We start from the raw sequence: 22,407 nt of genomic DNA, 5'->3' as shown, positions 1-22,407 counted from the left end.
TTCTGGAACCAGTTCTAGCTGATTGTAACTAGCTCTCAAGTTCACTGTAAAAAATATTTGCACTACAGTTTCCATAATGGTCAGCAAAGAGTAGGCCACTGTTACAGTTTTACCATCCAGATGTCAATAATTGTAATAAAACATGTATTTTTATGATCTATCCACAGATTTTTTATGCACGATGACAATTTCTATGTCCCACAGGCTATTATTTTCTTCAATAATCCCATCCCTCAGCTGCTGATTAATGAACCCCTTCAGCGTTGGCTGTAAGTACCTTGGTACTCTATATGATTTGCGGCACAATGGTGATTCACTCCCCACCAGTATCCATCAGATGTTTCACTTTTCCTTGTTATGCAGTTTTTCAGTGGCATCTGGTGGTTCCCCATAGGTGACACCTCTTATGTCCCGCTCTTCCTCATCCAGGATATATGTTCTAGTGATTAACAACCTCTTTGTTAACCTCAAATCCTTAGTGCTAAAACTGTAATTTTAGCGCCAACTACCTGTTATCATAGATAATTATCTACAATAACATGTAGTACTTTTTCCCCAATCACCACTTGTACAATACTTCTTTCTACAAAACAACCTGCTGGATCCAATACTTCATTTATTTCTAACAGTTCCACCACACAAAAGACTCCTATATGTAACTTTGACTCAACATTAATCCAAAGAGACTTCCCAGTTCCCTTGGGTACACAATCATGTAAATCGAGCATTAACACAATTGTTCACAGTTTCATTGGTTTGTCACACATGATAGACTCCTCTCATGAATGTCCTGGACTGTCAACTGAAACAACCTAATTAAAACATCATTCCATCAAGTTCCACTGTATGTTGCTGAAGGTTGATTCTGGGACAATTCTGATGAAAGAAATCCAACCTCAGGATCATATCATAGCCCTCAATTACATGTGGCACAATCACCATACATTGACTGTATTGCAATCAAACAAAAAGCCATGTCCACCCACCCCAATGGCCTGGTGTTACTACCCCTCACTCCATATAACCTATACCATGGTATGTTCCACTGTTTCTGATCTCTACAAGTGCCCCTGTAACCAATAACATGCTGCAGTTCTTCTCTCCACTATTTTGTCCATTGCACAATCACCTCTGGATATCCCTATGTAACATCAGATTTTACTGATAATGCCCCTAGACAGACTTTCCATGCCTCTTCACAACCATACTTAACTGCTCACAGAAATGTCTGGCACTGTTCTGCTTTCTATACCTTTGTACTAACTCCTTCTCAAACTCATGAAATATTTCTGCTTCCTTAAGCGCTCCTGTGTATCCCTCATAACCTTTTCCTTCTCCAGTTAAGCTTAAATTTCCCACATTTCAAAGCTCCATGTCAGTCTAACCTTCTACTCCACCACATTCTTAAGATCCCCAACAAATGCTTGCACATCCTCAGTAAATTTATTGGGAAAAGGAGCAACTAGACTGATGGCTGACAAGTACAGGGCTATTACAAATGATTGAAGCGATTTCAAAAACTCACTGTAGCTCCATTCATTGACATATGGTCACGACACACTACAGATACGTAGAAAAACTCATAAAGTTTTGTTCGGCTGAAGCCGCACTTCAGGTTTCTGCCGCCAGAGCGCTCGAAAGCGCAGTGAGACAAAATGGCGACAGGAGCCGAGAAAGCGTATGTTGTGCTTGAAATGCATGCACATCAGTCAGTCATAACAGTGCAACGACACTTCAGGACGAAGTTCAACAAAGATCCACCAACTGCTAACTCCATTCGGCAATGGTATGCGCAGTTTAAAGCTTCTGGATGCCTCTGTAAGGGGAAATCAACAGGTCGGCCTGCAGTGAGTGAAGAAACGGTTGAACGCGTGCGGGCAAGTTTCATGCGTAGCCAGCAGAAGTCGACGAATAAAGCAAGCAGGGAGCTAAACGTACCACAGCCGATGGTTTGGAAAATCTTACGGAAAAGGCTAAAGCAGAAGCCTTACCATTTACAATTGCTACAATCCCTGACATCCGATGACAAAGTCAAACGCTTTGAATTTTCGGCACGGTTGCAACAGCTCATGGAAGAGGATGCGTTCAGTGCGAAACTTGTTTTCAGTGATGAAGCAACCTTTTTTCTTAATGGTGAAGTGAACAGACACAATGTGCGAATCTGGGCGGTAGAGAATCCTCAAGCATTCGTGCAGCGAATTCGCAATTCACCAAAAGTTAACGTGTTTTGTGCAATCTAACGGTTTAAAGTTTACGGCCCCTTTTTCTTCTGCATAAAAAACGTTACAGGACACGTGTATCTGGACATGCTGGAAAATTGGCTCATGCCACAACTGGAGACCGACAGCGCCGACTTCATCTTTCAAAAGGATGGTGCTCCACCGCACTTCCATCATGATGTTCGGCATTTCTTAAACAGGAGATTGGAAAACCGATGGATTGGTCGTGGTGGCGATCATGATCAGCAATTCATGTCATGGCCTCCACACTCTCCCGACTTAACCCCATGCGATTTCTTTCTGTGGGGTTATGTGAAAGATTCAGTGTTTAAACCTCCTCTATCAAGAAACATGCCAGAACTGCGAGCTCGCATCAACGATGCTTTCGAACTCATTGATGGGGACATGCTGTGCCGAATGTGGGAGGAACTTGATTATCAGCTTTATGTCTGCCGAATCACTAAAGGGGCACATATCGAACATTTGTGAATGCCTAAAAAAACTTTTTGAGTTTTTGTATGTGTGTGCAAAGCATTGTGAAAATATCTCAAATAATAAAGTTATTGTAGAGCTGTGAAATCGCTTCAATCATTTGTAATAACCCTGTACACACCTCACTGTGGTGACCACCCTAATAACTGACTATGTGACTCCATATTATCTGCAGTTAATCGTGCTATCTTTTCCAACATTATCTGTATTGCTTCTGGCTCCGACACTCTTTGGATGCATGATCCTGCCATATCATTGCTTATATCCTTATTCATTTTAGAAAATCAATATATTTTAAGTGCAACAGAACAATACCTACCAACTTAATTCCTACATCTAATCATTAACCATTTTGACTCCTAGCACTGTCCAACCATTTGCCCATAATGCTTGCATGTGAAAGATATCACTGCTACTGACTCTGTACATGGAACTGAATGACCCAGCAAATTACATGGCATACATCTGACATATAATAATGAGTAGTAATCAAATGTTCTCTCCATGACACACACATTACCTACAAAAAACAATCAGATCTCTTGACTTACCACACTATACACTGTAGGTTTGGATGTCATGCTGAAAAGATGATCTCAATAACTCTGACACCACTTCTTGAGGGTGCTGACTACTGGAACCTTCTTGTAGATACCACTGTGGTGTGTTGGTGCCTGGGTGTGATTGGACAGAAGCCTTATGGTGCCAGAGAAACAGTCCGCAAATAATCAGTATCCTTTGTTATTGCATCTTGATGCAGCCCAATACAGGATGGAATCAGCTTGCAGAAGCAATTCTACAGCCTTGGTGATTGACGATGCACAGAATTTCCAATTGGAGTGCAGCATCAGTTAGCTGTGACCTCTGTGATGTAAGCTTCTCTGCCAGTTTTGATTCTTTATGCTCAGCTGCCCTGCAAGTCCCTCACGCTACCGTGGCACACTCCTCATCCCTCTTCCTCATGTTGTCAGAAGGTGGCAGACATGTTGTAGAGACCCACTGCCCCCATGCTGGTGGTCGGTGTACTGCTGTCCTGGGCTAGTGTTGGCACTGTACTGTTGGCTCCAGAACTCAACAGCTTCAGGAGATGCTCCCTTGGCAGAGTGCAAACTGTGGCCCTCAATTAGCATCCTATATGGTGGTCAGATGACACATCCCCCATGACGGTAGAGCAGTGATGCTGACAGAAGTGATTTTAGTACCAGTGACTTGGGTATATATGCTCTTCCAAGCTGCATGTGTTTGGCCTTTGCTATGCTTTTTGGCATGTACATTAACACTTTGGTAGCCACCCGCATGGAAAGGCTGGTGACACATTGCTGCTTGTGTACTGCAGCAGTTATAGTTTCTACACAGTAGCAGGCTGGCCTGTCTCACAACACTGTGATGGCTATGTCACATTTCATAAAGCATAACACCTGTGCACACTTGTGGCTACTGCTGTTGCGATCCCCAATTAACTGCATGCATTTATAACCAAATATGGTTGATGTGCTAGAATACTGTTAGGGTCTTTGTTCAACTTTCCGTAGATGACAGCAGCTGATGACTTGCCCTTTGTTTGTATTAAACTAAGCCAAGTAGGTACTCTGATTGTCAAGGAGACCACTGGAGTAGTTCAGATCAATAATGAATGGAAAGGATTCTTGGTCAATGAATACTGCATGAATACAGCTGCTTGAATTAAATATATCCTAGTTGGGTCCTGTAGTACATTTTGGGTGTTGGAAGTTGCTAAGGGATTTATGACATCATTTACTATATATATAATAGTAGCAAAATCTGTGTTAAAATCTCCACACAAAATGATATCTTTAATTTTTGATTAGTAAAATACATGACACTTTCAAGCCTGTACATACTGGAATTTGTTGCTAACAGGTGAATGGTAAATAGAGCCTTCTACTAAATTTGGCAGCTTGATTTCAATAGCATGATGCTCAAAGTGCTTATCATTATTCAAGGGGTCAGTTTAGTTGAATGCATTGAATTCTGTGTTCTCCTTAAGAGCTGCAGCAGAATTCTCTGATAGGTTGTGAACTGGTTCAGTTCAGGACATTCAAATACGAGAGTGATTCTCAGTCAAGGAATTCTGTGTTCTCCTAAACAAGTATTAGACAGCCATCCCACCTGCTGATAGATACAGAAACTGCTTCAAACTGTATAATTTGGAAATTTTAAGAATGACATATCTTCATTTCTCAGCCAGTGCTCTTAGAAACAAATAACATTTATCTTGAAACTGCTGATTGTCAAGTAGGCTCCAACTTCTGACTTTCTGTTATTCACACTGTCTGACAATAAAAGTGAAGCACCCAAAAGGGGAACAGAAAACAATATTAAACTTCATAAGTTGGGAGTATATTGACACTATTTCAGCGATTACAATACTAAGTCAAATTTACAAGCAACTTGGCAGTATGAGTCCACTTATCAGTATGATTCCCTCTGGCTTAGATCAGCACACTGATCTGGTCAGAAAGGGTGTCACAGAGAAATTCTATCTTCATCTGAGGCAAACTGACCCACAACTGTTGTTAAATTGTCCTTGATATCCTGGATACTGGCACTAGGGTGAAGTTGATGTCTGAGCTGGTCTAACAGATGTTGTATTGGGCACAGATCTATGGATCCTGCTAGTCATAGGAGTGCCTTAACATCATGCAGACAGTTCATAGTGACACATGCCATATGTGGATGAGCATTGTCATGTTGAAAAATGGCACCATGATATTGTTACATGAGAAGTAACGCACAAGGACAGAGGATGTCCATGATGTATGGCTGTGCCAATAGAGTTCCCTCAGTCACTACCAGCCATGACCTGAAGACACACCCAATGGCTCCCCACAACATGGCACCAGGAATAACAACACTGTGCCTCTCCAAAACATTGGAAGCATGGAATCTCTCCCCAGGTCACTGACATATTTGCCAACTATGGTTATCCAAGATAGTGTAGAACCACATTTCATTGCTGAATGCTATGTGATGTCATTAATCAGCAGTCCATGCTTCCTAGTTATGGTACCATTACAAATGCAGCTGTTTGTGTAGTGATGTTAATGGCAGCCTACACATGAGGCAGCAATTCCCTCATCTGGCCATTGCAAGACTTTGACCAATGGCACAGAGAAAAAATATAATATTTCAGGGAGTCCATTATATTTTCTCAGATGGCAGGAGCAGATGTGAAGTTGCTTGGTGCACAAAATTGTGATTCTCCCTTGTGGTGTTCAGATGTTGTCGACTCAAACTTTGACAATAAGCATGCCTGTCACATCTGGATGCCCCAGAAATCTGGATATTGCATGATTCAACCAACTGGCCAAATGAAGACCCACGAATGAGGCCCCTTTCAAACTCTGTGAGCCACTGTAATGAATTCTCAAAGAGGTATGTGGTATCTCTGTGTCCTGTACACTGAGGTGACAAAAGTCATGGGATAGTGGCATCCACTTATACAGATTACAGTAGTGACACATACACAGTGTATAAAAGGGCAGAGCATTGGTAGAGCTATCATTTGGACTCATACGATTCATCTTTCTGATGTGATTATGGTCACACAATGGGAATTAATATACCTTTAAAGTGGAATGGTAGATGTTTGGGATGTTCCATTTTGGAAATTGTTATGGAATTTGATATTCTGGGATCCACAGTGTCAAGAGTGTTCCAAGATTACCAGACTTTCAGCCATTACCTCTCACCATAGACAGCACAGTGGCCAATAGTCTTCAGTGAGCAGAAGCATTTGCACAGAGTTTTCAATGTTAACAGACAAGAAACACTGCATTAAATAACCACAGAAATCAATGTAAGACATATAACGAACATATTCATTGAGACAGTGTGGGGAAATTTGGCATTAATGGGCTATGGCAGCAGATGAACAATGCAAGTGCCTTTGCTAACAGTGTGACATCACCTGCAGCATCTCTGCTGGGCTCGTGACTACATTGGTTGGACCATAGGTGATTGGAAAACTGTGGAAGTCCTCATTTCAGATGGTAAGAGCTAATGGTAGGGTCTGAGTGTGATGTAGATCCCATAAAGCCATGGACCCAAGTTGTCAACAAGGCACTGTGCAAACTGGTGGTGGTTCCATAAGGGTGTGGGCTGTGTTTACGTGGAATGGACTGGGTCCTCTGATAAAACTGAACTGATGATTGAGTAGAAATGGTTATGTTCAGCTAGGTAGAGGCTACTTGCAGCCATTCAAGAACTTCATACTCCCAAACAATGATGGAATTTTTATGGATGACAATGTGCCATGTCGCCAGACCACAGTTGTTTGCAGTTGGTTTAAAGAACATTCTGGACAATTTGTGACCCAGATTGCCCAACATGAATCCCATTTAACATTTATGGGACATAATCAATAGATCAGTTTGTGCACAAAATCCTGCAATAGGATTGCAGTTAAGGATGGCTATAGAGGTAGCATGGCTCAGTATTTCTGCAGGGAACTTACAACACCTTGTGAGTTCATTCCTTGTTGTGTTGTTATACTACACCAAGCAACAGGTGGTCTGACACAATTGTAGGAGGTATCCCATGACTTTTATCATTTCCGTGTACATTGATCACTCAGCATGTGATACAGCTCGTGCTGCTTATTACCATACCAGGCCTGGTAACATCACTAAACATGAATAACATTATTAATCTGTGGTGGACGTTTTACCCGGTCAAGAGAATTGCAGCTTGCAACTCTAATTATTTAAACACTGTGACATTCCACTTGTTATGTGATCTACACTTGATTCAAAACTTAAAGTTCATATTTGAAGTGATTTACTTCTTTTACAAGTATGCATCATTTGGTAACTAATCTTAAAACAGCGGAATACATGTTCAAGTTGAAATCATAGATACCATCCGACTTTTAGTGTTGTCCTCAAGGTGGATCTGGGGTGTCTATCTGTAGATCACTGGCCTGGATAATTAATAGTGTGAGTATGTCCTTTAGATAATGTAAGTGACACCAGGCTTGCAATTAACTTTTTCAGGTGTTTATAGCTATAACTTCTCTCAACATAATAAAACTTAAATTCCCAAAATTTTGAAAAGACATGATAAAAATATGAGTTTTAGTAAAATGTGTTTGACCTAATTTTCTATCAGAATCAACAACTAAGACTGTCTTTACAGTTCCAGCTTTGACAGTTTACTACAATTTGAAAAGTTATGAAGTACTGTAGAATTTGTTACATATGTTAATTTACGATTACAGCTATTCTGTTTGTGTTATTTTGTGCATATTATTGGATGAAACATGCAATCTACAAGTTTATACATTGTTTCTTTCATCATGAAATAAAGTTTTTATACATTAAAATTGATTTTTACAAGGTGTTTAACAATACAATAAAGTATATGGTTAATGACATTGTTAATTACAGTTTCCTGTTTGTTCCTAACAGTTAGCAGGTTACTGTTCTAGAGTATAATTAAACTGTAAGGCGTGTTTTTAATAGAGCAAGTCAAAATCAAATAAAATGTGAATATAAGTGTTTGTTTACATCATAATTTCAAACTTGATAGTTTCAATTAAATAAGTTACCAAATTTTAAAATTATTGATATTTTATGCTGCACAATTCATTTATTGAAAGCAATCACTTAACCTACATTTCAAAACATGCAAAATCTGCTATTGAGTAAGCTACTAGAATGTAGTATTGCACATTTCATGATGTCAAACTTGACTCCCCATATTACAATATCCACTATGTTTTTTATGTGTTATATTGATATTTCAGTACTGGTGCCATAAGGAGGTGTGAATAATGTGAATTATTTTGAGGTGTGTGGCTGGCAAATATTTTCACCAGCAAGACTTTATGCATATAAGTTTGCACCACCACAACCTCTCACTATAATTACCACTGTAACAGTCTAAATTGATTGATGTATTAACTCTGCTTTGAAGAAAGTTACATTTACTTCTTCACTATCAAAGAAGAAGATGTAGTGTCCAGCTCCATGATAAAGAATGCAGTAAAATACTGTACAATCAAAAATAATGTCACCATATGTTCTGAAGTTTGCAGGCTATGGCGTATCTAGGCATCATTTTCGGAATGAATCAATTTAGAAATAAAAGAAACTGCCTCCCTTTCCAGAAGGTATATTATAAAAGCTTTTTTACAAATACGTATTGTTTGACATAAACCCAACATGTCCACCCAGAATCACGGACAGTAAGAAACCAATGGTGGAAAAATGAAAAAATTTGATATCAGCTTAAGGAATCACTAGAAGACAGATAAATGTTCATCATTCTGTTTGTACATATCTGTTTTTGGTGCAGGCATGTTTATATTGCATCTTTGGCCTACACTGTGTTCCAATACATATTAAATGACATATACGTCATGGCCAAATCAAAATAAGATCTGTCACAGCATACAAATTTACTTGATATCTGACTATGTCTTCTGGGTGCTTCACTTGTTTTGTTAGGCAGTATATGAACTGGATATTTTGATAATATATAATGAAAGCCAAGTCTGGCTTGTGAGAGGGTGAATTTAGACCACTGGATTTCTAAGTTTCTTTTTAAAGTTTGTATCTCTATTTCGATTTGACAGTCTCAGCACCGTAGTATTCATGTCATTTACTATGAGCTGGTGTTTACTACATCTGTTATTTACATTTGACTTCTTAATGTTACCACCACTCTCATAACAGTAGGGCAATTATCAGCATCTGTGTGGAATTCTGCATCAATCATTTCTTCTTGACTTCTGGAGTTTCATTCAGACCAATTCCTGTAAGAATTAGTCTGCTTTAGCAGTTTCCATGTGGGGGAGTATCTAGCACTGAGTAGATTCATTTCTAGTTTAATTTTTTTGAATATTTCCCTTACAACCTGGTGTATGTCTATGGCATTCCTCCTCTTCTATTGTGATTTAGGTGTGTGTCATTTCTTGTGAAATTACTCCTTTTGTAGTTGCTAACATCCAATAAACTGATTTTCATAAATTTTGTGCAAAATACTTTTAGTTTTTCATTAGTTAATCAATTTTCTTGGTCTGCACAAGACCAGTGTGGTAGGTTGTACCTGAGGGGCAATGCCATTACAATCAGTGGCGGCTGCTGTGTAAGAGCATAAGAGCATGTAAACACCCTAACTTTCAACACCTTGTGGATTTATTGGTTATTTTTCTTTGAATGCTGCTAGATGTAACATAGATGCTGCAATCTGAAAGGTACGGCACTTAAATCTATTGTGCTACTACTCCTCTAGACTCCATGAAACTAGACTCCAGAATCAGGATCATGAGCACACCTTCACTTGTGCATGTTTATTTTTCTTTGAATGCTGTTAGACGTAACATAGATGCTGCAATCTGAAAGGTACGGCACTTAAATCTATTGTGCTACTACGCCTCTAGACTCCATGAAACTAGACTCCAGAATCAGGATCATGAGCACACCTTCACTTGTGCATGTTTAGAACAGCTTTTGTGCATGCACAACTCACATGTCACAATTGCCTTATGGGCCAAATACATATGGATTGGATTAACAATGTGCACAGTTCACAATGTGCACAGCTAGCCCTTGCCACTCAACTAGAAGTTTACATCAATTCCACCAGGTGGTAGCACACTGTAGCAGACTTTTGTCCCTGTTCACTCAGCATAAATCCTGATAGACGATTGCATACTCCTCAGATACACTAATTCCCTCAGTATATAGTAAAGTTAAATTGGACATCAGTATATGTTAAAGTTGTACTGACAGTTAGCCTATTTTGTGGGTTTCTAAATGGGTTACATAATATTAAGTTATGAATTTTATCATACTGTAAACCATTTGAGGTAGTGAGAACTGTAAGGGCCTGAAGCACATCACTGTCAGTTGTGTGATGGTAGCATTTTTTCATGCTTTTGAAATCTGTTGTTCTTATGGTGAGTCAGGTTTATCTGTGCTGTAGGTTCACACTGAATATATGAAAATTCTCGAAAAGCTGTATCAATGGTTCCTCCGGTATTCACTTAACTGTGGGATCGATGGCAGTGTGCTTTAGAGTCTTAAGGCTCTCAGCACCTCATTTGTATTCTATTCAAGTGACCATGTTGGTAGACATTACTACTTCAGTTTAACCATTTCCACAAATGTAAATTGTGTTTGAAATTGGCTGCTTACTGTGCAGGAATCCGCTTTCGTGTGCAGTGTAAACGTTAACTAAGTTGAATCTATTTTAAATGCTAACAGAAAAGTAAAGCTGTGAGGATGCACCATGCATTGTACTTGGGTAGCTCAGTCAGTAGAGCACTTGCCCAGGAATGGCATTGGTCCTGAGTTTGAGTCTCGTCTTGCAGACAATTTTAATCTGCCAGGATGTTTCACATCAGCGCACACTCCATTGCAGAGTGAAAATCTCTTTCTGGGAATGTAAAAATAAATTATTAGCAAAAGTTATTCGCAACAGAACCAGAGTGTCCAAGAATAATTCCTTTGATTGAGAGAATGACAAAACCAAATAAGCAAGACTAGAAGTGAACATTTAACAAGAGAAGTGTACAGTTAGCACAAGTTTTTGTGTGGGTGTAGCGTAAGAATATTTGATTTTCAGCCCAGAAGTAAATTTATGAACTAATACATCTGTTAGGGATTTTGTACATTTGTCTGAAAAAAATGGAAAATCACAAAAACTACCATTTACACAAAAATGTGAAACAGAGAGCAGAAAAAGCTTACACGTTATTTTGTTATTGCCCTAAACTGTACTTAATTATGTACAAAACAACAAAATTCAACAAAAACAATACTTTCTTTTGTCAGATAAGTTATGCATCTTATTATTATTATTAATGTTGTTATTATTATTGGCAGTGGCTTTAGTTGCATAAACTTATTGATAAGCATAATTGTTATACAGCAGTTGCTATTAATTTCAATTCCCAAATTTAACTGAATCTAAAAACTTGTTAACACCGAGAATGAACACTCAGAAGCCACCAATGATTATAATCTTCAATAAATTTAAAATTTGCAGCAGTGTGGAACATTTCTAAGGAAAGCCAATTACTTTGTTTTTGTAGATGTTGTTTGCACCTCCCATTGAAACAAGGCAGCCATGTTTTGTGAGATTTGAGCATTCATTGTTTATAGATAATTATTGTTGCATTTAGTTCCAGGTTTTACTTCACTGTAAACACTTTTATTGTTCTTGGTACATATTTACGTGTTTATAAACACATAAGCAGTAGCAGTCATATGTATGTGAGGTCTGCTTGCTTGAGTAAATGAATGTGTGTGTGTTTCCTTTTCTGAAGAAGCCTTTGGTCAAAAGCTAATTTGTTTGTTGTCATGCCTGTCTACAGCTCATTGTTTCATCTTTATGATGAGTAGCAACCTATTTTTCCCTATACTGTTGATATTTCAACCTTGAGTTTCCATAGTTTGACTGCGATTTGTTATGGGCTACCATGGTTGTCTTGTGCTTGAAGAAAATGAATGAAAAACTTTAATGCAAATGGTATCAAGTTATAAGAAACAAAAACACTTGAACCATTAATCATACATCAAAGACAAGTATTAACTATATATGTAAAATTTTCTATTATTTCTTTATTACTGATGACTTCATCTCTGGTGTGTGGTGTTAAGATATGGTTTTTTAACCATTTATGTTCACCATATAAATATTTTTTGTATATTTTGAACAGGGTAGGAACATTCATGTAGCCATTATTCAAATTTCCAACAAGCAGGAAATAATTTACAAACTTCAGCTAAATTTGTGAGTTTAATAACTTCACTGCAAAAGATGATTGTCATAACAGCATTCATAGTGGATACTTCATTTATGTGAGAAGTAATTTCATGCCCTTAACTGTAAGCAAGAATAATATGTTTTCTGCATGCTTCTGCTTACTGGGAGCATTGACACCACACATTCACAGTATCAAGTTCCATGTTTTTACACAGTAACATAGGTGATCCATGAGGGAAAACAATGAATCACTATTTGTGTGCTGAATTGCCTATCTTTTGTAAATGTGATGACATGCTAAATGATACAGAGGGTCCAAAATCAATTACAACAGAACAGAATAGACCAACAACACTTATTCTGGTAGAAATGGATCACTCTTGGTGAGATGTAAGAATATCTACATACACACGACACTTTGGATAAGGTAACAGCATTGGTCACTGGTATGTTTGACGGTCTCTCCCATTTATAGTACAGCAGGTCAGATAGATAATTAGTTTTCAAATAATTTATCTATTCCTTACACAACCTTTTTACACTCACACCCATACATTCAAATCATATTGTTATTGTCAGTTGTACACAGGTATTTCAAGTGAAAAATAAATTCTGACCTCTGCTGAATAACAAGGCAATAGTTTATTTAATATAACTGAAAAAATAACACTTCTTTCTCAATGGACCAGGTTTGCTGTTGATTTATAGCAATTTAGTCACTGTTAACAATTAGTACAGTTTCTGACAGATGCTCCACTTTATTAATGTATACCTTGATTGTGCATAAAATTTCTTCTTTGTGATGGGATCTGCAGAAAATTATGAATGAATTACTTTTTTCAACACGTTTTTGTGATTACACATACAGATATAATCTGTAGTGGTGGTAGTCAGGATGTATGGTGTGATTAGGTACACCCCCCCTCCCCCTTACAGGTTTCAGTGAAGGTGCAAGTTGATAGAGATTCATGGAGCCAGTAGGATGTCCACTAATAAATCATAGAAGACACATTAACTGTTTATTTATTCCCAGAGATACAACAGCTGTGTTGTTGCAGGCAGTTTCCAGGATCAGACACCATCCCTGGAGTGCAGAAAGGGGGCTAAACTCAGCATGTGGTCTTGATGACTCTGCTAACACACAGCACTGAGCAGTCCCCAACAGGGCACAGTCATTCTGTCATCACTCCGGTAGGTGATGATGTACAACATCAGAGTGCATCCAGAGCAGTAGGCAACTGTGTTGATCTCTGCAGAAGTTGGCCGCATTGGGCAGTACCAATGTGCTGCTCTTTGCAGCAAACACTTGAGCATAAAGGGATGAACTGAGGACTCCATTGTAGGCAGCAGTGACCATGGCCTGCAGGGCAGAATGTGCCCACATAAAGCAAGCCAGCAGCAGTAGCGTTTTGCCACACAGGACAAATGGTGGCTCAGCGCAATGTAAGCATCCTGCATTTGACAGAAGTCAACCAGCAGATGGCCTACCAGCTGGAAGGCACAAGCTCAGTTTCTGGTGGCATCTGGACTTTGGCATCTCATAGTTTTGCAGCTAGTGAAAGCAGAAACGGAATAACACACTTCAGTTCAATGGCTGGCTTTTACTACCTCTTGTAGAAGGTTGCAGGTCAAAGCAGACACTACATAGCTGAAATGGTCAGTATTATAGTGGCTCATCCCAGCCCTTTATTGACAGGACATCATTCTGCATCAAATAAACCACAGTACAGCTGCAGCACAAGGCTTGGGCATGTGGTAATCACGTCAATACTGCTACAGTCTGGCTTCCATATTTTCATTGCATCAGCAGTGTTACAGCCCTGACTGTGGCATCAGGGCTGAAATAACTTGTTCTATTTTAGGGACTAGCAGTGATTCTTGCTGTTTTGTGACAACCTTCATATAATTTCTTGTTAAAGAATACATAGCCATCTCCTATCTGCCTCGCTTCTCTAAGCTTCTTGTCTCAAGCCTGCAGTGACATATTGTATTAACTAAATTATGGCTTTCAATGCCCCAAGAACAAATCAAAGGCATCAGAGAAACTTGTTTCATAAATTTATGAGATTATAAGTCTGTGGAATTTTTTTGGTCCAGATAATCACTAAAGAGTTCATTACAAAAACACTGTATTTCAACAATCAACTGTTATAATTAAAAGAAAGGAAATGGAAAGGAATAATAATTAAAATTTAGTTTTCCTGATATTGAACTCTTTAGAGAAGCACTAGACAAGTTGGAGTAGGAAATGAAGTAATTTGTTGTTGCTACATTTTGAAAGCATTACTCCAAAACAGGAATCTGAATCATGTTCTTCACAAAAATGAACTTCATTCACCATGTTGTCCAATGACAGAAGTGTGCCACAATTTCACAAAAGTGACCAAGACAGCATTTTCATGTACATAGTGCACTCTGATGAGCTCGTGGAGACCTTTACTTTCAGTATCAGAACAGCTCTAGACGACACAATTGCTAATCTGATTCCTGTATGAAATGGACTTTTTCCACACAATGCTCTCCTAGTGATGATTAATATAATAGTTCTCTTTAGTTTGCACACATTGTTGATGTAGATACATATACTAGCATGACAATAGGTATGAACCTATATTATCTGTTGTTCATGTGTCCCACTTACCTGCAACTCACCAATCCATGATGGAAGCCACAATTCAAAATCAATATCAAATTCATTAGGCATGTCAATTTTCAAGTTTTCATAAAAACTTCCAACATATTGTTTCGGTCGAAAAAGTGCAGCAAAAGTTGGATTTTTTTTCATTTCATATTCCAGCAAAGGAAAAATCTGCAAAGAAGTGGCTTTATTAAACTCTCAGTTTAGCGTTGGGAAGCAATGGATTTTGCATCAAGATATTATAAGATATGACAGATACTTTTTTATTTGCTCACAAATAGCTGTTGCCATTTCACATCACACTATTACATTATATCCCTAGGATACATTACTTTACTGCAAAACTGAATTTATCCTTCTACTATTTCCATAATCTTTGGCATTTTGTCACCAAGGCTCAGGTATTTAAATTTAATGATGTTTTCAGGAGATAGACAAAGGACACCTGGTAATTTTTCCATTCCTTTACTCCTCTACCAACAGTATCAGATGTTCAAAATGAATATTGTGGTTGTAAGGCTTTGTAGCATTTATTCCATTAGAGTTCTAAGTAATACATAAATTGAAAGAATGACTCAATTTTAGTTTTGTCTGTATACCTGTTACAAGCTCAAAAGTCTACAGATTAGGGTTTTTGTGGCAACTTTGCAAACAAAATGTTGCTACATGATAATGAATATTTCCTGGATTGTGTTGTCTTCAGTGATAAATAGGCATTTCACCTAAGTGGAATAGAAACAAACATAACATGCCCATCTGTGGGTCAGCAAACCCCAATGAGATGGTACAGTTGCAATGAGACTCCCCTATTCCGAATGTTTTTATGCTGTATTCTGGCATGAGGTTTATGGGCCTCTCTTTTTCGCTGAAGCAACTGTAACTGGGGTTTGATGCACTAGAACTATAGCTCTTCCCTCAACTGGAAGTTAGTTATTTAGTTAGTTAGTCAGTTAGAAGCTGAACCACAGAACGTTATCTGGCTGCAACATGACGTGCTGCCTAACTGGCATAAATCAGAATTTGATTGGTCAAATGGCATTGTATCTGACCACTGGATCTGCCAAAAGGGGCCAGATGTTTTGCATGACCTCTATATTCACACAGTCTGGCACCTTGTGATTTTTACCTTTGGGAGTTCATAAAGGATCATGTGTATATGCCTCTGCTACCAGCTGATCTACAATGACTTAAGAAACAGGACTGAAGCAGTTGTTGCAACAATTACTCCAGAAACACCGATCAAGGTTCGAGCAGAACTCACTTATCAACCCAATGTGTGCCAAGTATTGAATGGTGCTCACTTGTAAGAAAAACTGTTTGAGGCACTCTTTCAGTTGAAGTATAATTTATAATTTTATGTTGACTGTATTAAATCTAAAAAGCCTTAACAGCACAATATTCATTTTGAAAGACACATTTTTAAATTCATTGTTGTTCCACTATTTCACATTTATTTTGTGCTGGTGGGTCTTTCCCTCCCTTATACAAACCATCAGTGGCCTCTCTTGTTCATGTACCTTCTCTTCTCATGCATTCTCAGCCACTTATGATTGGTAAATTCCAACCTGCCCTCCCCCCTATCTGCTCACTTCTTTGTGTGTAATCTCCCAATTTAAATTTCTTAATTATTTCTGAGGTACTAATTGTTTTTTGATGGGTCCCTCCAATATTCCAGACAGCCATCTGCTGCATTCATCGTATCTGCCCTGACACATATTTTTACTGATCACTGCACATCCCTGCAGCATCCTCCAAATGGAGTCAGACAAGCAATATGTGGGCTTTCTCCTTTTACTCTTGCTTGTAAAACTTTCAGAACTATCATTAACATGTGCAGAGACTTACCTGACATGAAAAAAGACATGGGATGCCTCCCAGTATTGTGTCAGACCTCCTTTTGCCCAAATAATGCAACAACACTGTGTGGTATGGACTCAAGTCATTGGACGTCAGCTGCAAAAACACTGAGCCATGGCATCTCTATAGCCACTCATAACTCTTGAAGTGTTGCCAGAGCAGTATTTTGTGCACAAACAATTCCTTGATTATGTCCCATAAATGTTCAATGGGATTTAGGTGATCTGGCCAAATCATCCACTCAAATTGTCCAGAATGTTCTTCAAACATTCAAAACTTGTTGCCCAGTGAAATTTTATAGTGTCATCTATAAAAATTCCATCATTGTTTGGGATCACACTGTCCACGAATGGCTGAAAATGGTCTGCAAGTAGTTGAATATAACCATTTCCAGTTAATGATCAGTTCAGCTGGACCAGAGGACCCAATCCAGTCCGTGTAAACACAGACCACACCATTATGTAGCCACCAACAGCTTTCACAGTGCCTTGTTGACAACTCAGGTCCATGGCTTCATGGAGTCTGCACCACACTTGAACCATACCATCAGCTCTTATCAACTGACCAGGCCACCGTTTACCAGTTGTCTCGGGGTTCAGCCAATATGTTCACAAGTCCAGGAGAGCTGCTGAAGGAAATGTTGTGCTGTTGGCAAAGGTACTTCCGTATGTTGTCTGCTTCCATTGGCCACTAACGGCAAATTTTGCAGCACTGTCCTAATGAATATATTTGTCACATGTCCCACATTGATTTCTGCAGTTAGTTCATACATTTTTACTTGTCTGTTAGCACTACAACTCTACATAAATGCTGCTGATCTCAGTTATTAAGTGGAGGCTGTTGGCTACTGCATTCTCCATGATGAGAGGAAATACCTGAAATTTGCTATTCTTGCCACACTCTTGACACTCTGGATCTCAAAATATTTAATTTCCTATTGCATTCTGAAATGGAATGACTCATGCATGTAGCTCCAGCTACCATTCTGCATTACCTTCATATGCCCATAATATTAGAAACCTTTTCAGATGAATCACCTGAGTACAAACTGTAGCTCCACCAATGCACGGCCATTTTACACCTCATGTACATGATACTGTCTGTCATCCTCTGTATTTTTGTATACTGCATTCACATGACATTTGTCATCTCTGTGTATATGTCTTGTTTACTCCCTTACTTTATGAAGTTACAAATGTAGTTACCCAGCACTTATTGTTATGCCCTAGGCCATTTCTATACATATAGTTTCTGATAACTTCTAGATTTTTCTGAATAATCTCACAGTCATTTTAGTTTTTCACTTCCCTGTAAACAACTACTGGTAAGTCATCAGCAAATAGTCTTAACTCTGAGTTTATCCCTTCTTCAACACCACTGACATAAATTAGGATCACATGGCCCTAATTTACTGCCTTGTGGTACATCTCCCTCTATCATCACTAGCTTTCATGGGAACTCTCCCAGTTTTTCTGCGCTGCAGATGTTCTGTGGCCCAACATATTACTCTTTCGGCAAGATCCAATCCTTGCAGGGTTTTTTTTGCAGTATCATGTGATTGAGCCTATCAAAAGTTTTGGAAAAATCAGTGACTATACAGTCAAGTTACCCTCTCCAGTCAATCACTTCTGATGTTACCTGCTGAAAAATGAACTAACTGTAACCAGCATGAAAAGCCAGCTCTGAATCCATGCTGGCTCCTACACCACCACATAACTCCCTGCAAACAGTCTCAGGCATATTTATTTATAATCCCTTCAAATGCACTGCCCGACAACAAAATCACCCAGGAAGGAAGGTGGAAATTAAATGAAACTTTGTGGGCTGAAATGGTACGTGATGTTATTTCAGTGATCACAGAATCAAACTAATTTACAAAGAAGATGGCAATGTGAGGTCACTTACCAGTATGACATTGCACCCCTGTTACCCTCGATGCATGCACTAACTCAGTTGGGAGGAGTGTCATAAAGCCATTGTATACTCTCCTGAGTCAAGCTAGCCCAAAACTGTTGGGATAGCACAGAAATGCAATTCATCACAGTACAAAATGTGATGCCATTCATAAGCAGTACTTGCTTGCCAGTTGTGACAACACTCCAATGACAGCCTTCTCACAGGACAGTGGTACCCTCATCTGTCTGCTGCTAGTTTCTGACCAGTGTTGCAGGATGACACAGAATGTTGCAGGGAATCCATTACTTCTTCTCATATGGCAGACACACATGTGAAGAGGTTACAGTATGTTTGGTATGGAATATGGAAAGCCTACACTGTGGTGGCGAGACATGGTTGACCAGAATCTTGATGATGAGTATGCCTGCCCTCAGATTCCCACATCATCCAACATTTGGCCAGTGTCACACCTGAATGCCCACAAATCTGGATATTGCATGAGTTGACCAGCCAGCCAAATGGAGATTGTCAGGTGCTGATAAAGCTGTCTCACATGCATATGTGGCACCTCCATGTCTTTCACAGTGACCACTCAGCATCTGACACTGTTCACCTGTTCACATTCCTTGTGTACAATAACAGGCCTGATAACAACACAAAACATGAACATCATTAATGTACTCCGGTGGCTATTCTACCTGTCACAGTGGATTGTAACTATAATCATTTACATACATGCCAATGATGTGTGCATATATGAAGCTACATTTACATCTAGCCTCGTCTTTTGGGTGATTCACTTTTTTGTCAGGCAGTGTATTCCGTTTAGAATAAAGGTAAGATTAATGGGTGTGTAGGTTTTACTGTTGTCCCTTGGCCCTTTTCCCTTGTATATAGGTATTATTACTTCTTTCCATTCACCTGGGAAAAAAATATTATTTACAACAGATGTCACTTAGGAATCGTAGGTAAAGCACAATGCTGAAATCCATGATTTTTAGTGTTTCTCCATATATTCTATTCACCCCTCTTACCTTCTTTCATTCTGTTTCTTTCACAGCTACATATATTTCCCCGTTATCAAATGTAAACCCATTAATGACAACCCTCTCCTTTCCATTTGCTTCTACCATGTCCTTCTCTACCCAAACCCACTATACTACTGTATTCCTGAGTAAAAAAGTTCTGCTTTTACTGCATCCTTTGACTTTGACAGTAGTTGGACACTGATTGAATGTCTGAAACTGTCCTTTGTGTACCTTTATGGCTCCTATATACCCAAACATGCTTCTCCACCTCTCATGGTAACCCTGCCTCACCGCAATCAGTTGCTCCAGAAAACATTTTTTTGTTTCTCTCCTACCTTCACATAGCTCCATTTTTAGGGCTTCCACACAAGTCTCTCTGCCCTTTCCCTTTCTGATCTTGTTTCTCTGCATTCTCACCTTCCTTTATATTAAATTACCTGCCGCTACAAATGTGGATGCACTCACCAACTGTGATATAGCTTTCAAAGTGATGGAGCACAGTAATCAGTCATCCTTTTCTTTCAGGTTTTATTAACGCAAAACTAGACTTCAGCTAGTGCCTAGCTGTTACCAATGCACTATTCACAGTTTCAGTATGTCAGGCTTGTTTGGGCTTCTGTCAAAGTTCATTCAAGACTCTTTTTTAGTTAGCTCATTGTTACCAGAATCTCAGGTGTGAGGCACACCAGTTTTATGTGGGACACCCTGTAAATGCTATTATATCCAACCTGTCCCCTCTAGAAATGCTGAGCCATATCTGTAGGACTTCAGTATTACAATTGAAAGTCTGCTTGTATGCATATGCTTCATGCACTAAAATAAACACCCAAGCCCACTTGGTCTGCCTATCTCCTCCGAACACACGGTATCCTGCTGGCAAGACTTCCTGTCCTCAATATCCCCTACGAGTCACCTTTTTTTATCTCTCACAACTCTGTATTCAATTTCCTTGGCTAAGGTAATAAATTCTATTACTGTCCTAACAAGAGAGATCTCTGTACCCATCTAGGAGAATTCCTTTTTCTCAGATTCTAGCACCTTTAATTTTAACCCTGGTTTCACACAGACATTTAAATTTTCTCCTCTTTCTGCAACCACCACTTTAGTCTATTTTTATGATTTCAGAAACACTTATGAAGTTTAGTACAAGTTTTATAGTCTAAGTTACAAGGCCATTCTGTGTGAGGAATTTTTCCCTAATGAACTTATTTTGTTCTAAGAACATTATATCCAAAGTACATAGATCTCAAACACAGTCATTTATCCTGTCTATAGCTGCCGTTCACTGTTCTTTGGTGTACAATGTCACTTACCACTATCATGGATCCTGAGAAAATCTTTTTGCTGTTCCTGTAATGTTTCTTGTTTCATTAATCAGCTCATCTTCACTGTAACTGCATAGTATGCGTGTCCCCAGATGTATGAAAAGACCTTAATGCATCTTGTTACACTGTGCTGGTCTAATCTCTGTTGAACTTTGTTTGGCATTTATAATGTTTTTCAGATGACTGTTCATCTGAGGTAGGCATTATAGCTTGGAGCTCTGATGTTTATTTGCTGATATAATCCCTACAGCCTTCTTCAGAACACAGTCTCAATACCAAGATATGTTGGCAACAATTTATGTGTCCTCATATTTAATCCAGTATCTCTCAGTTAAACAGTGCTTAGCCACAGCAGATCTATCTGCTTGTTGAAGACTGTTATGAACCAAACCAGCTGTCTTGTCTTTTGAAGCTTTGCTACAGGAACATGGAATTTAACAAACACTAGCCTTCCTTAGACCCAGACAATCTTTTAGAGCCAGCCCTTAGTCTTGGTTGGATGATCTAACAATATTTCAGTCTTAATATTTTATGTTCTCCCAGTTTTGGAGGATATGTTCCCAGTATAAACAAGGAAGGCAGCTGGTACACATCCAGCTTCCTGTGCTTCAGGCTGTAGTGCAAACTCCAAGGTGCGACAAATCTGCGTATCATAGAAACCATTCTGCATGAAAACAGGACTTCAAGTGTCCGATTTCTTCTGACAAACCATCAGAGTCAGCAATGCTCTTCATGTAAGCACCCTAAGGAGCCCACTGCAATGATGCATTACATGCAACTCATTGCACACAGATACCATTTGGTACTTGTGGCTCTCAGGTAAATGCTGTTTCCTAGAACTTCATCATTCCTTTTATAAGCTAACACATCCAAGAAAGGAAGTGTTCCATTACTTTCAACTTGCAGTGTGAATTTAATGCTGAGAAGAAGAGAATTAAAGTCTTCTAGGAATCTGATTATCAGGTACCATAGGGCCAAGTCATGAAGATGTTGTCCATTTACCTCCAAAAACAGGTTAGTTTACAAATTGCCATCCTCATAGCTCTATCCTCAAAATATTCTATAAAAAAAATTTGGAGTTATGGGTGATATAGGACTTCTTGTACCCATTCCATCGATCTGTTTAAAAACCTGCCTATTATATAATTATATAAAACGTTTATGGAAGTCAGAACATGAAGACAGAACTTCATCATTTTCACATTTGTGTTTTTACT

The 22,407-nt window shown here is 38.9% G+C and overlaps 1 protein-coding gene across 2 annotated transcripts in view; it reads right to left on the bottom strand.

Moving 5' to 3' along the window:
* The window catches only part of LOC126475377 (cyclic GMP-AMP synthase-like receptor), a 353,607-nt gene that overhangs the window by 264,487 nt on the left and 66,713 nt on the right, over positions 1–22,407 (bottom strand). For both annotated transcript variants that reach the window (XM_050103201.1, XM_050103202.1), the window contains exon 3: positions 15,088–15,255. In XM_050103201.1, coding sequence (XP_049959158.1) covers positions 15,088–15,255 — 168 coding nt within the window. The remainder of the gene's footprint in view (positions 1–15,087; positions 15,256–22,407) is intronic.

The sequence above is a fragment of the Schistocerca serialis genome, chromosome 4 (genome assembly GCF_023864345.2).
Source record: "Schistocerca serialis cubense isolate TAMUIC-IGC-003099 chromosome 4, iqSchSeri2.2, whole genome shotgun sequence".
In the NCBI taxonomy this organism is placed as follows: domain Eukaryota; kingdom Metazoa; phylum Arthropoda; class Insecta; order Orthoptera; family Acrididae; genus Schistocerca; species Schistocerca serialis.
This window is presented reverse-complemented; position numbering and strand designations above follow the sequence as displayed.